The sequence below is a fragment of the Protopterus annectens genome, chromosome 3.part1 (assembly GCF_019279795.1).
Source record: "Protopterus annectens isolate FY-2018-M chromosome 3.part1, PAN1.0, whole genome shotgun sequence".
Taxonomy (NCBI): Eukaryota; Metazoa; Chordata; order Ceratodontiformes; family Protopteridae; genus Protopterus; species Protopterus annectens.
In genome coordinates this window covers 367,182,094-367,197,619 of record NC_056732.1, presented here as the reverse complement: position 1 = coordinate 367,197,619, position 15,526 = coordinate 367,182,094, and the positions used below count along the sequence as shown (strand labels likewise).

The window sequence follows — 15,526 nt, the reverse complement described above, 5'->3', positions numbered from 1 at the left end:
GAACAAGGGAATGGTTAAGGAGAGGTGAAAGTGAAGTTAAACCAAAAGATGAAAGGTTAATATTAGTGGCCCAGGATAGGGGCTTACAAATTCCATTGAACATGTGGGAGAAACAGACAAATGCAGGTTCTGTAAAACAGATCTGGAAACAATTGCACATCTTGTTGCTGGGTGTGATACACAAAGGACAGGAGGGCCTGTATACAGAAAGGCATAATAATGTGGCAAGACTGTTGAACTGGGGATTGTGCAAACAGTACACTACTGAAGTAGCTGAGAAGCACTGGAAACATAAGCCACAAAGCATTACAGAGAATGTTGAAGTTTATATCACATGGGATCACCCATTACCAACAGTTTAAACAATAGATGCAAGAAAACCAGATGTTGTAGTCTATGAAAAGAAGACAAAAGCAGCATCAATTACTGAAATTTCTACACCCACAGATTACAGTGTCTTATGTAGAGAGAGAGAGACACAAAGTTGTAAAACACCAGGATTTCCAGGTAGAAACAAGGGCAATGTGGAAGAAGGATACCCCAACATCTCTAATAGTAGTAAGAGCAATGGGTCTCTTAAAAAATAACTGAAGTCTTATTTAAATATTCTCTCGATATATGTAACTCCAAATTAATTGCAGAATGAGTCAATTCTGGGCACATTATAGGTGCTGCGAAGAGGACTTTTGGCTAACATCAAAGATTGAAAACATACTAATTTCATGAATTATAATCTTTGACTCAGAAATGTGGTCCATTCCCATCATGGTATTAGAAACCCAAAAAACTTGGAGAAATTAAAAAGAGAAAACTATGGATTTTTCATGTTTATACTTACCATGCTAGCAGACAGCTATTTTTGACAGACAATGGCAAAAGATGGAAGCATATCTCTCAACTTCATTGTTCAAGGACACCACTCTGGTGGTGTAGAGGGGACATTGCATGGTAGGAGGCATGGCCCAAAGAAGAGGTGGACTTAGCTGAGCTGCTGTGGAGGGGACCATTAATCTGGAATGTCTCCATTATGTGGCCTTCCCTCATACATGACTACAGGTACTATGGGTGGGGTCATGTGTAGGTTATAATAAAAAAAATACTGACCCTGACAAAAATGCAGGTGATAGTCAATGGAAGAATTAGAGCAGGAGGTAGATTATGCAATGAATGTGTGGCAGTGTAATGGATGTCCAGATAAGAAAGGTGACCAAAAAAAATATTGCTCAAGAATTCTAGACAAAGCAAAACATAATGGTGAAAGGCTTAAAATCACAGAATATTTTAAATATTACACTAATTCACTTTAAAAAGTTAGTAGAACAACAGATTTTGAAGGAACACATATTTTCTGAGCAATAAGAAATATGAAATGCTAATGTCTGGCATTACTGACTTACAGTAGTCCTCAGTAATTTATCAGAAAATCAAAAATGATAGAAGGAACAAGGCAAAAATATAAGACAAAATCAACATCATTCTGTGAAATTCTGGATAGTTGATAGTTATGTTTGGGTGACTATAGAAAGCATTGAATTAATGGACAAAAGTGGATTTTGATAGATCCAAACATTTCATGCACTATATTTCATTGAGTTTACTATTATAAAAGTAAGAAATTTAAAATAATGTTGTACTTAAATGGCAACAATTAATGTTGAAACTGCAGATTTACTACAGTGTAGTAAATCTGCAGTAATTGCCGAAAATGTCGACTTTGACATTTTATGGCAATTAACAACAATACCACCCTTGCCGTAAATCCTAACCTCCTACAACTAACATCCCATTTACGCAGGGGGGGGGCAAGCCCCCCTGCATCCCCCTGTGGGGGGCTGCACCCCCAACCCCCCTGCACCCCCAACCCCCCAACTATATATTCCAACTCTGAGATCGCACTACAGTGAGGAAAGAGATGTATTTCCCTAACTGCACTGTACAGCAATCTCTGTACATCCCTTTGAACATTTATATTTCCAAATGCACAGGACATTCACAAATATAACATTCGAACATTTGGACTGTACTCATATGAACTATTCGAACATCTGTAGCTCGAATAATTCATAGGCATACATTCTGACATTGAGATATTAATAATAAACCATTTCATAAATAAATACTGACTATTTACTTTCTTTTTTTTATTCTGTTGTTGTTAGGGTGGATAAGAGGTTACACACTACTGCTTACTTTAGCCTTATTGAGGGTAAAGCAAACAGAATTTAAAAGTGTTGACTTAATTTTTAGAGACTGTTAAGACTGCTTTCTAAGAATTTGAGTTAAGTCTTTATCATCTACCCTCAACAGGGCCTTTAATAAGACAAGTGGATGCATGGATGCTAAAGTTCAGCATTAAAACATACTCAAAACACCTGAAACCATGGCATTTAACCCCCAGTAGACATTAAGCAAATAGCCACTACACTTTCGTCATATTCACTTCTGAATAGCATAACCTGATACATAGCAGCTCCTATAAAGTGACATGAGAAAAATAAGTACTGAATACATACTCTCTTCCATAGTATTTTGGCCTGTTCTCAACCTAGGGAAATGAGAAAACAGTAAAATGTTAAAATATTATTACATATAATACATAACGTATGGTATAAGCATGCATGAAACAGTAACCACATTTAATGATTTCATTTGCAAGTGATTTGCTGCAGAGACCTGAAAATAATACAAATGCACCAGTAACATAATTCTTGAAACATTTTACAGCACATTTTTAATTTTTAATTATTCCTTGAATGACATCTATCTACTAACATTTTCCCAACAACCTTACATTATGAGTCAGAAAGATTCTCTCTGCTCAAATTAATTGGCTGATTTGGGGTGGACAATTAGCCCAGCAGAAAGACACACCAATTCAGAGACATGGTAAAGCAGCACAGAAAAGCACCTAATTTGCATGTCATTACCATGTCTCTGGTGCAAAGGCTGTTCTATCAGACCTGATGATGCAAGTGTTATCCCTACCAGCCTAATTATTATGGTAACATATTATTAACTATTATTATTATTATTATTATTATTATTATTATTATTATTATTATTAAATGTGAAGATACCTGTTTCCTTACTTAAGTTCTGAGCCTGTAATGTAAATTTGCGAACAATATTTTTCTTCTTATATTTTGAATCCAAAAGCTATATGAAAAAATTACAGTTGAGACATGCAATAAAAAGCTTCCAAGTTTTCCTAGTCCTGACTTCATAAGTTTCAAGTGTGTCTCAAACTCTATCAAAATGTTCCATCTTCTTCTTCTAGCTTTTCCCGGTTAGGGGTCACCACAGCAGATAACCTGTCTGCTCATGATTGGCAGTGGAGTTTTACAGTGTCGAGTTGCCAGCCTGGCACCCAACCTTCCACAGAAGGCACACACACTCATGTCTAGGGCCAATTTAGAGTGTCCAATCCACCTACAGCATGTCTTTGGAATGTGGGAGAAAACCAGCACCCGGAGGAAACCCACGCGACCACAGCGAGGACATGCAGAATCTGCACAGAAGGCACCCCAGCCGAAAATCGAACCGGAGAACCTCTTGCTGTGAGGTGGCACCGCTAACCGCTGCACCACAGTGGCCGCCTGTATCAAAATGTTCCATTTGATCTGCATTAAATCTGCATAAGATTACCTTGAGTAAAGACATAGAGTTTGAAAAAATAGGTTCATGCTGTTTACTGCAACTCAAAGCTGCATAAGAAAATCCATACCATAGACAGCACCTACATGTGTATTTTGGCACATATAATATGCCAAAGCCTGGAACATGTACCAACATGTCCATAGCATCATGTGCACTATCACCAGCGTATGCTACAGGAATCCCCCAAACAACGTGTAGCTGACTTGTTAAATCTTAAAAAAAAAAAAACTAAAATACTTCAATATATAAAAAATAAGTTGTCCAGGAATGAGAAAGAAGGAACAGATGGGGCTGTAGTAGCAATCTACATACATGAGGGAGTGAGATGTGAGGTGAGAGAGGGGAAAGGACACTAAACCAGGAAATTCACAGATGTGGGGTCAGGGTCAAAAGCTAGGTTACGTGGCCTTTCAGTTAAGGTAGGAGATGAAGGCAAAGATGGTGGATTGATACAGAGAGTTGTCTCACATACACAACAAGGGAAGGGGGTGACAGACTGGAGCAGAGAGTGTAGGACTCAAGTAGAAGTATCAGGGTAATTCTCCTGGAGGTGCTGAAGCTGCAAGGAGCAGACAGACAGACTTAAGGTTTCAGACCAGAAAGGGAACAGGGCATTAAGATTTTAGACCAGGAAGGGTGCAACTAGGCAATTCAGGATTGAACTAAAAAGTATAAAATTGTGGAAGTTCAGATCAATTCATTGGGTGACACTGATGCCTAGATTAAGGCATGATTAGCCAACAAATGATCATGTCATTGTTTGTTTTAGAGGACAGGGACTGGTACGAATAAAACTACAGAGATACTGGTGTGGAATTGTAAAATGGTAGGTAGGCTATAATGTACCTGAGGAGAAGGTCAAAGACTGGAAGCAAATCAAGAAGCTAGACAAGCTATGAGAATATGTCAGGGATGGATTATTCAGGGTTATGGACAAGAGTGTGAGAAGAGACAAAAATGACAAAGCATGAACGTCAGTGTAAATGCATAAGGATGTGAAGCTAGCAAATACAGCAAAAGAGAGGATGGAAAGCAGAAGATGGGAAACCAAAGAGCCACAATTCAAGAAGGCTAACACAAAGGTGAACGGCAAAAGTAGAAAGAGAGTTAGCTCAAGCATCAATAAGAGAAGCAAGGACTTTGTAAATATGTAAAGTTAAAAAAGAAAGAAAGATGGGCTAAACTTGACAGGCTTAGCAAAGGTGGGCAGGAGCTCACAGGAGCCTGAGAATAAACATCGACACTGAATGAATATATTACTTCAGTCTCTGCAAAGAAAAACAAAGTGAGGGGCCATGCATGGAGAGATACAGAACAGAGCAGGGAACACAATGATCAGATACTGTGCTAGAGGGGGAGGGAAAATGTGCAATGGGTACTGGCTCCCCCTAACAGAGGATAAAGCACAAGGTTCATATGCATTACCTCCTACTTTCCTTAAAAATCTGGACAATATGTTGGTAGACCCCCTGACAGAGGGCCAGTGTAGAAGTGCCAGGGACTGGAACTCAGCACGTGTGGCACTCTTACACAAAGTGAGGAGAGTAGACAAAATTTAGGAAACTCTAGGCTTAATTATAGCTTGCAGTTTAATAACAAATATCTTTCAATGTTTTCCTTCACTGTTATGGGCAAAGCAATAATAATAATGGAAGAGATCCGAAATTAGGGGTACTTTTTAAATGCAGTACTATTGCGTTAGAACTTTTCAAAATAATATCCAATTCTAATTGGGATGGAGAAAATATTTGAGAATAAACTAGGGGGGTCTATATTATATCCTCGAATGCTTAAAAAAGCGAATGCTGATTGATCAAACTTATTTTCATGAAACTGCAAAATATCGAAGCAGCAGAAACTTGATTTTTTTCCTAGGGAAAGAATTCGGTTGTCCGTTTCTGTTGTTTCAGTATTTTCAGTGTTATGGTGGAAAGTTACCAGTCGGATTCAGGTAAGTGTGCGATTGTGTGGATGTGAGTGTTAGGGTGATTTAGGTGATTTAGGGGTAGGGCTTGGGTTAGGTGTGTGTGCGATTGAGTGGACATGAGGTTTAGGGTGGATTTAAGTGAGTTAGGGTTAGGGAGCGAGTGAGGTGAGTGTGTGATAGTGACGGACCTTAGGGTTAGGGTTTGGGTTAAGGTAATGGGTAGTTAGTGGTGTGTGCATAGTTTAGTGTTGGGTTAGGTATCAGATTTTAGGTGTATGTGTGTGGATTTCTGTTTGTTTGGTGTGCTTGTGTTGTGTGTATGTGTTTTGGATCAGCGATTTTTTCCCTGGGAAAAAAATCGCTGATCTGACATTTCGAGATTGTAAGCTTTCACTTAAATTAGGTAAATCAATCAGCGTTCGCTTTTTTAAGCATTCGATGATATAATATAGACCCAACTAGGGTTATCCATCAAAACCCTGGACAGATTTGATATATGTAAGTCATGCATGGAATTCCAAGCCGAAGGAGGGTAGCATTTCTAAAGGACAACACTGAATGTGGATTCATGGCCAGAAGTAGCTGCCAATCAAATTTCATCCAGTTTTATGACTGGGTGGCTGCTGAAGTTGAAAGGACAGTACCAGTAGATGTAGCCTACTTGGACTTTGGCAAAGTCTTTGACTCAGTCCCAGAGAGGAAGCTGATGGGAAAAGTTATAGGGGATGAAGGCAGGATCAAGAATGAGTGACTGAACAGTTGCCTGGTTGAGCGATCATACGCAGTGGGATTTTGTGAAATGTCAGAAGTTAAGAAAGTGAGTAGGAGAGTGCTACAGGATATGTCTAAGGTCCTATACTCTTCAGTGCATTTGTCTGAGACACATCTGAGGGAATAAACACTAGGATCAAAAGCTTTGACACAAAGACAGGACCAGCAGTGATGGATGGAGGAAATGTTCTGAGAAGGATTTTGAAAAGTAGTCAGGTGGGCAGAAAGGTGACAGCTAGAGTTCAGTGCCATCAAATGCAAAATAATGCACCTTGGCCACAACAACTCTAGTGCAAAGTATCAGCTTGGGGGAGGGGGGTAGAACTGATGACAACAGAGAAAAAAATGATCGGGCATATTGATCACAGCAGGACTGGAACACCAAACAATGAGTGAGAGAACAGTGACAACAATGGATAGAATGTGGCAGAAATGTATCTTCAGGGGGACAAATTCTAGAAATAAAGAAGTAATGCTTCAGTACCATATACCCACGGTCATCTAGAGTACTGCAAGCAGTTCTGCAGATTATATAAAGAAAGAGACATCTATTTGCTGGAAATACTCCAGTAGATAGCTACCAGAAATTTCTGGGAATGGAGTGGTAGGGATAGAAGCTGGATATTTTGTCACTTGACAGCAGAAAACTTGGGGGTGGGGGGGGTGCATGATATTATTGCACAAGGTCATGACACGGAGATGGGAAGGGGTCATTCTGAACAGAAAGGACAGACCGGGGAAGGAGGGGGTCAGGCAGTAGATTTTACAGCCTAACTATTCCCTGGATCACTGAAATACTTTTTTTTTTCACAGATAGGGTGATAGACCCCATGGACTGGACTAGCAGAAGGGGTGGTAAACAGGAAATCCATAGGGATATTTGAGACACATGAGACAGGTGAAACAAAGTAAGGGGATGGTGGAGACAGAAAGGAAGTCGAATTTTGAATGCACATAAAGGTGTTGTAAACTAATGTGGAGATAATATATTGTCACAAGATTTCTACAACAACTGGAAAGGCCACAGAAATACCTCACAAAAGATTATCAGCCTCAAACAGATGCCCTATGCAGACCGTCTCAAAAAACTCCAGCTTTACTCCATCGCATATCGCCTACTCAGAGGCGATCTCTGCCTAACATACAAAGCTATGTCAAACCCAGAGCTCTTGGACATGCTCCACTTAAAGAAATCCTGGTCCCTCCAAGCTACACACTCTTGGGACCTAAACCTTGTCACCACAATAAACAGAACATGCTGGAGGGATAGATTCCTGTCCCAGAGACATCCCATAATCTGGAACAAACTACCTGTCTGTATCAAACAAAGCTCCTCATTAGCACTCTTCAAGAAAAATTTTGATGATTGGATGGGAAATAGGAAATTCACCCCGGGGATCACTTTTGTGGCCCTGCTCGACAGGGGCACATGAAAATAATTTTCTTGGGTGGCGAAAGCCAGGGTACCTTTTTGGCTAGGCTTGTATAGGCCTTAGGGCCAATAGCCTAGTACCTACCTATGAACTTCTGAACCTATAAAACAGAAGATTAATTAGGCACATGGTGTTGCTCTGCTTTCAAGCAAATGTAACGTAATGTAATGTAATGTAACGTAATGTAATGTAATGTAACATAATGTAACGTAATGTAATGTAATGTAACGTAATGTAATGTAATGTAACATAATGTAATGTAATGTAATGTAATGTAAAGTAATGTAATGCAATATTCCTTATTGTAATTGTGTTGTCATGGTTGTTGCAAGAGGAATTCTAAAATAAAGTTTTACATCAGCAACTTTAGTTACATGCTAGTCGAATTCCTCTTTTCATTTAAACATCTATATATAAAATATAAACTAAATGAGTAAAGACAAGACGGTAGCTATGGTAACAAAGGAGGGAATCAAAAAAGGCTGAAACTGAGATAGGCCGGAAGTTACTGGAACAACTTAACAGCTTCCAGAGTCCGAGAGGTGTGGTTGAGGAGAAGGGAAGTTTGAATAAGGAAGTCATAGCTAGAATCAAAGGGGCTTGGATAGTGTATGATAGAAGAATGCCGAAGAATTTGAAAGGTAAGGTATGCAAAACAGTGGTGCGATCAGGACTTCTGTATGGCACATACATGTGTGCAGTGAAGGCAGACCAGCTGAAAAAGTCTGAGGTGATGTAGATGAAATATGTGAAATGGACAGTGGGATGTGTAATGGAACAGATGAAGAAATAGGGACATCAAAATAGGAGTTGAGTAATTACACTTATTGAGATGATCAATGAGAACAAATAATGGTAGTTTGGTCATACATGCAGGAAAGAAGAAGATCATTTAGTAAAGAAAATTTGGGAGAAACTGGAGGAGGGCAAGATGAGATGGGAATGTCCAGCCAAGATATGGATGGATTGTGTGAGAACAGGCCTGCAGCAGTCAGCCATGACTGCCGGAGAAGGTCAGGGACTGCCATTATATTGAAAGGTGGTGACTGTTGAAACAACATGCTGACCCCAGGAAGAAATGGGAAATGTGGGCTAGCTGTAGATGATGTTGAGTAATATAGAAATTATGCAAACAGCTAAAATCCACAGCATTGTAAATGCAGGAACAATTCCTATAAATTGTTGTAAACTAATGCGGAGATAATATATTTGCCATCTTTATATGCAACCTCATGACTAAGTAGCACACAGCCCAAAATGCTCTTAACCCTGCTTATTGTGGTTTGTCTAGGCTATCTCCTCCCACCATAATGGGCAGATTGACACTGACCATTCAGTTCCATCCTCCCCCTGCAGCAACTTCAGCTCCTGTGCTGGCAAATGGACGCAGGACATCTGTGACTTTATCCTTTTGCAGCATGTGGTTATTTTTTTTAATTAATTTAAGAGCCCTAAAGTATATTTTTTCTTGCTGTGTTAGAATTCGGCTTAGGCTTGATTTCCATGAACTCTTGTGCACAATGAATCTAGGACTGGTCCAAGCATATAAATTATTTAGAGTAGGCACTCTGGAAACCTTTGTGAAATTTAATGCTAAAAACTACTGAGCAAAAAAAAAAAAAAAATACTTGGTACATGTAACAGAGAAAATTATGTGGTCCATGTAGTGTATAGCTTGGCCAGTAGGTGGCAGTCTCTGACTACTTTCATGAGCTTTGGAGAATGGAATATTAAATGCTGCTGCTGAGTACCTGGGCACAAGTAAGGGCAGGTAAGTTATGCAACAGATATGCAGTGTACTTCCAGGAAGAAGTATGAATGAGTATTGTGCTCTAGATCACAGCAAGATGCAGATGCAGAAGACAGAATATGAAAGGTGAAAAAAATAGCTTTTAATAAGGATCTCAAAACCATTACATCGTTAAACTGATGAGCAACACTGTGTATGGTATTTCCCTCACTGTTACATTACAAATCATAATTGATTGCTCCATATACAGTTGTTGCCCCACACCTGATTGAATGTGAACTGGCTGAGGAATTAGTGTACTGCTATTAGCTAAGCAAGCAGTACACTCACATTATGATCTCAGAACAGCAAAAGTCTGAGGGTTCTACTGCCACATCAGGTACCTTCATTTCTTTTCCAGGAATGATACTGTACCTCAGCAAAAGTGTTTCATTCTTAAGACACTGCCCTTTAGATGACATTTTAAACCAAAATCCAGTCTACATGAAGTGATGGTAAATAGATCCTCTCACACATACTGAAAAACACAAGGGGGGTTACTCCAGTATCCTTGGCAAATTTCCCTTAATCATTATGAATACCACCTTGGGCTATGCACTGTGCCAATAGTTAGTGAAAATGCATAAATAAATAAACAAAACAAAATGTCCTGATGTTGAACCCCTTGATTGCTGTTCACTATGGGAAATGACTGTCAGTGTAATTTCTCCTTGCGCATTAGCAGTGAAATGAGTTATATGTGTGCTCTCTTTCTTCATGGTTGTGTTCCAGTGCAGTGAAGATATGTAAGTAACACAGGTAAGGGAGCAAAGCCTCCCCCACATAGGTGAAGCGGGGGGGGGTGTTGCTCGCCCTGCAAAAAAAAAAATATATATATATATATATATATATATATATATATGAGTTTGTCAAACTAATGCTTTGTCCAGGTATTTCATCTAGCTAAAGCTTCAGAAATGTTACACTTAATGAAACACTGGGGAAGTACATGCACTAAACATTAGAAAAAGACAGAAAGATCACACAAAGAAGGCCAAATAATTCAACAATGGAATAGCACATGCATCATATTTTTTCTCAGTTACTGATGTTTGTCTTGAGACAATTTATTTATTGTATTTATTTGGTTAATTTATTGTCATCTGATTATCAGGAAAGTGTGATGGGGCAGGAGCTCATTTTCAGCAGACACCCAGGGGGAAAATCTCCAAACTATTACAAAACATTTAAAGAACAATAATTTTACAATTTTTAAAAATCATACAAAAAACAACTGCAGTTTAAATAATTATAAGAAAGTAGACATAATAAGAAAACATTGTTTAAGAAGAGATACAAGTTACGTGATGATAATTTAATATTTAGAGAAATTTTAACCAGTTTATACAGAAACTAAGTTACTATAATAAAGACTAAAATTGCAATATGAAGTGAGAGAAAAGCTGATTTATGATATATTTAAAGAGAAAGCCAGGGGGAGAGAAATTGATACAAGTAAGGAGGTATAAGGTATGAATAGGTATTTGTATACATTTAGAGATATAGTTTACCCCAAAAAGAAGTGTGGGGAGGAGATGTTAATAGCAAGTATAGTTTTAGTTGCATCGGTAAGAAAGGTTTTGTCTCCATAAAGAATGAGTTTTTCTTATGCAATTTTGTTATATGAAGGTCAAATTTAAGATAATCATCCACTGTCATCCCTAATAATTTGCTATGAGATATGACTTCAGTGGTTTTATTATTGATAAAAGACTTTAATTTTTTTTTTTTTTTGGGGAGAAGTAGTAGTTTGCTCATTTTAAGGTCAAGCATGAGTTGTAAGTTACAAAGCCATGTTTTGGTGGCTATTAAAGCTTCCTGAATAATTTTTGGAGGTATGCAACAGGCAAAATGTTCTAAAAGTATGAGTAACCTAACAAAACTAGCATGACTTGTATTGTGGACTGATGTGTCGCAGTTGTAAAATATTCAACATGTATTTTATCAGGAAGTAAAAGTTTATGAAGTGTAAATAAACTTTGTATTGGTGCTTGTTGGTAAATTTAAGAGCTTAACAACAATTTTTTTATCTGTAGGAGCATACAAAGATATATATATATATATATATATATATATATATATATATATATATATATATATGTGTGTGTGTGTGTGTGTGTATATATATATATATATATATATATATATGTGTGTGTATAGATATATATATATATATATGTGTATATATATATATATATATATATATCCACATGAGTGTTCCAAAAAAATACAACAAAAATCTAAATTTTTCCTACATTTTTGCATGTTATATATATACCAACTCCGATATTGCACTACAGTGGGGAAAGGTAAATTCCCCCGTCCTCACTGTACCGCAGTCTCCAGTCAAAAGCTTTGAATTTTCAGAAACTCAATCATATGGTCTCAACCATATACATTTTGAATTTCTAAAAGTCGAGCATCTGATAGGGACCCATATATACACATACACACATGCATGTATATATATATATATATATATATTTGTTTATATATATCTACACACACATATCCATGTATATTTTTCTGAGTATGTATGTGTAAGAACTGCCACCCTGATGATCTAACCTAGATAAGGTATGTCTCAGTACTTTTAAATGAAGCTCAAAGGGTTCAGGAATTGCCACCCTGAGCAGTAACAATAAGTGGGTTTCCTCTCCTTCCAGATATTTCTTTACATTCATCTCGATGGGCTTTCTAAATAACACAAAATCTGGTGTTGGGTTTAACTTTTTACACTTGTTTTCTTCTCCTGATAGTTCAATGACTGCTTATAGGATTATTTGTATTTTATTTCTACAGCTGTTTGACTACTCTGCAGTAAGGATATTCTTATGGTAACAATACTTCTGCATCCTTCCACCATCTCCATTTCTTGCATTTTTTATCACTTTAGTCAGGGCTGAAAGAGTGAGACTGGGAGGTTCTGACACGGATATCGCTGGGTGCAATGAGCAGTGTCATGGAGAAATTCCTATTTCTATACATATTTAACAGAAGTTCTTATGTTTATACATGATTTAGCAGAAAAAGGCCATGCATCCAGCTTTTTCAGTAAGTGTCTCAGTTAATGAACTGTGCTTAAAGCAAAGCTCACCATATTGTTAAATAAAGCTCATTGCACACATAAGAATATCATATCTGGAATGGTGATATTCACACTGCTTATCCACACCTTTCAACTTTTACACAAATCACAGTTGCATTTTCCTACTGCTGTATAACAAGTTCTAACAGTACAAATGAATCTGTGTACAGGCAGGCAGAGTCACCATTACGTTAACTAGTAAATTTCAGTGCCACAACTGAGCATTGTTCACATAATGCACCACAAACCAATCTAATTCCTACATCAACCTTGTTTTTTTTTTCCTTTTTCCTTTATTTTAACAATGGCATCTGACAGCCAAAATAACACTGACACCACTGGCAAAGACTCGCCCTACTTTAAATGATGTAGCAACTAAGAGCACTAGACCTATGATGGGAATCAGTCAGGTAGATGTTGTAGCAAACTGTGCTGCAAAAGAGATAATGATGCTGAAGGTTGTGACATATGAATAATACCTTCTCATGCACACTTTTATTACAATGAGATTTTCTGAAGCTGCTGAAGTTTCTTCAGCCAAGCAAGGAACTAAAGCTTTGCTGTAAAGCAAGTGGTTATAAACTTTATAAAGGGAACCTCCTAATAGCATGATGCTGCGCATGGTGATATGCTCTTTGGAGACAGTCCAGGGAGATGTCCCTTGGAGCTGACAATGCATTTCTGGAGCACTGCCATCCACTATAAATAGAGTCAGCTGCCGATTCAGCTTCATTTCATGGCACCCTGCTACTTTTTGCTTCCAGTCTGACCAGACAAGTAATGAAGTGGTTTCCTTCGTGACCAGCTTTAAACTACACTTTGCCATATACAATCAGTAGTCAAGCACAGCCAACATTTCCTGCATGTTGTCTTTAACACGGCTCACTTTATTTCCTCAGTGCTTAGAAATGTAAGTAACCATTCAATAACAAACCTCAGACACCTCAATGATTACTTCCATATTCACAGCAGCTAACAATGACCAAATTCTAGCAGTTTACATCAGGGCCTCTTATAGAGATAAAACAGTGGTAAAAAGAAGCAATTCAGAGACTGCCAAGTAACCCTGAATTAACTGTTTGATGAAAATGATGTTTTTGTGCCCATGTTAAACTTACAAGATGATAAGTCTTGAAGTCTGAGGTCTTTTGTCTTAATACTACTTTTCTGGGATCTAAAAAAAATAAAAAAAATTGGTATGCTGGCTACACCAAAGCAGGGAAAAATGCATATTAATCAGACTGCTATAAAATTCCAAGAATTCAGTAATACAAAACAGAAATGCACTTCATTTAACACACTTGAGATACATTTTCAGTTAGAATGATATGTGAAGTTTGCTATAACCTTCTTAAAAATAATATTGTATGAGTGTGGTTGGTGTGTATGTGTGTGTGTGTGTTTGCGTGCATGTGTGCGCACAAATTGACTGACACCTCAAAGTGGGTGTGACAGTATTTCATCTAACCTGTTTGTTTCCTATTCACCACACTAAGTGTACCTAGAGGGGCTACTTAAACAGACATAATAAACATAATGAAAGAAGCAGTCATTGAATGATGTGCTAAGAAGGCAAAACAACCAAAAAATGCATTGTTTAACCACTCCAGTGTGAAAGGATTGTGGAAGTAAAGAAATCAACATAAGTAAACAGTAAAATAGTCACACATGATCCTTTTTAGTCACTTATCCCTGCAGGGGCATACTAGTTTTTAATCCATGGAATCTGATTCATTTATGCAAAATTCAATACATTTACTGAAAAATATAATGCAAAAAACATTGTAAGGATTTAGTGTGCCCCAATATGCAGTTTAGACTCAACTGTTTCTATGTAACTGTGTGTTTTAATAGGGTCTATATCATATAAGCAAACGCAATGAACTGCGAACACAATCCCCAAAAATTCAAAATGTTGAACACATGAATCAGATCCATAATTAAAAAAAAAAAATCAAAACACAAAATAAAGTGGGGGTCTTTGCCCCCAACACCCCCCGATGTGGGGAGAAGGCTGTGCCACCCACCCCACTACTTAAATATACCAACTCCGTGATCGCACTACAGTGGATGAAATGGCAAAGTCCCGAAAAAGGCCCAGTGATTTTTTTCCCTAGGAAAAAAATCATTGTTCCATGCTTTCTGTATTTTGCCATATCGCGTAATGACTAAACAGCGTTTGCAATTCATTGCATTTGCTAAAATAATAGGAACCATTTTAATAGACTATTCATGTTAGGCTACAGCCTAAAGCTTAGCTGATCAATACATGAAGTCAAATACACAATACAATCAACACATGATAGAATGAACCACAGTAGCTGCAGGAACAGATTGGACATTGGGAACAGCAGTTAACAAAATCTGAGATCTCTTTTATCATTGCATCTTGATGGATCAATTCAAGTGGCTACCAATACATAACCAGGCAACACGACTATTCAGGTTACAGTTATTCAAACTAATCAAACTAGATCAATGGCCACCATTAAAAACAAACTGCATATTAAGCAGCAAACATACAACGTTAGAGAAACCTTCAGTGAATCACTGCCTCATCAGACATCATTTTAAAAACTACAGCTGGGGAAAAAGCATTCTCCAAACTGGGACCAGATATCATGGCAGGTTTATTGAAACCTAATTTAAATAGCATCTCATAAAGGAATATACTTGTATGTGCTTCAGATAGTGTTTAAAGATGACAACATAATGGTTGCCATATCCTTAGGACTACAACTGCACCATCCTCAGAGATCACATCAAAAACTGAACCATGCAAACTAACTGAAAATAATCATCTGTCATCCAAAAATGCTTCTATTTGTTTAAAATAATGGTTTTGTCTCTCTCAGAAATGT

General features: G+C 37.7%; 1 protein-coding gene across 1 annotated transcript in view; it reads right to left on the bottom strand.

Annotated features, from left to right (window-relative positions):
* CHN2 (chimerin 2) overlaps window positions 1-15,526 on the bottom strand; it is a 2,549,636-nt gene that overhangs the window by 836,175 nt on the left and 1,697,935 nt on the right. Inside the window, exon 4 of the mRNA XM_044066825.1 lies at window positions 2,514-2,545. Within this exon, the coding sequence (XP_043922760.1) occupies window positions 2,514-2,545 (32 nt within the window). The remainder of the gene's footprint in view (window positions 1-2,513; window positions 2,546-15,526) is intronic.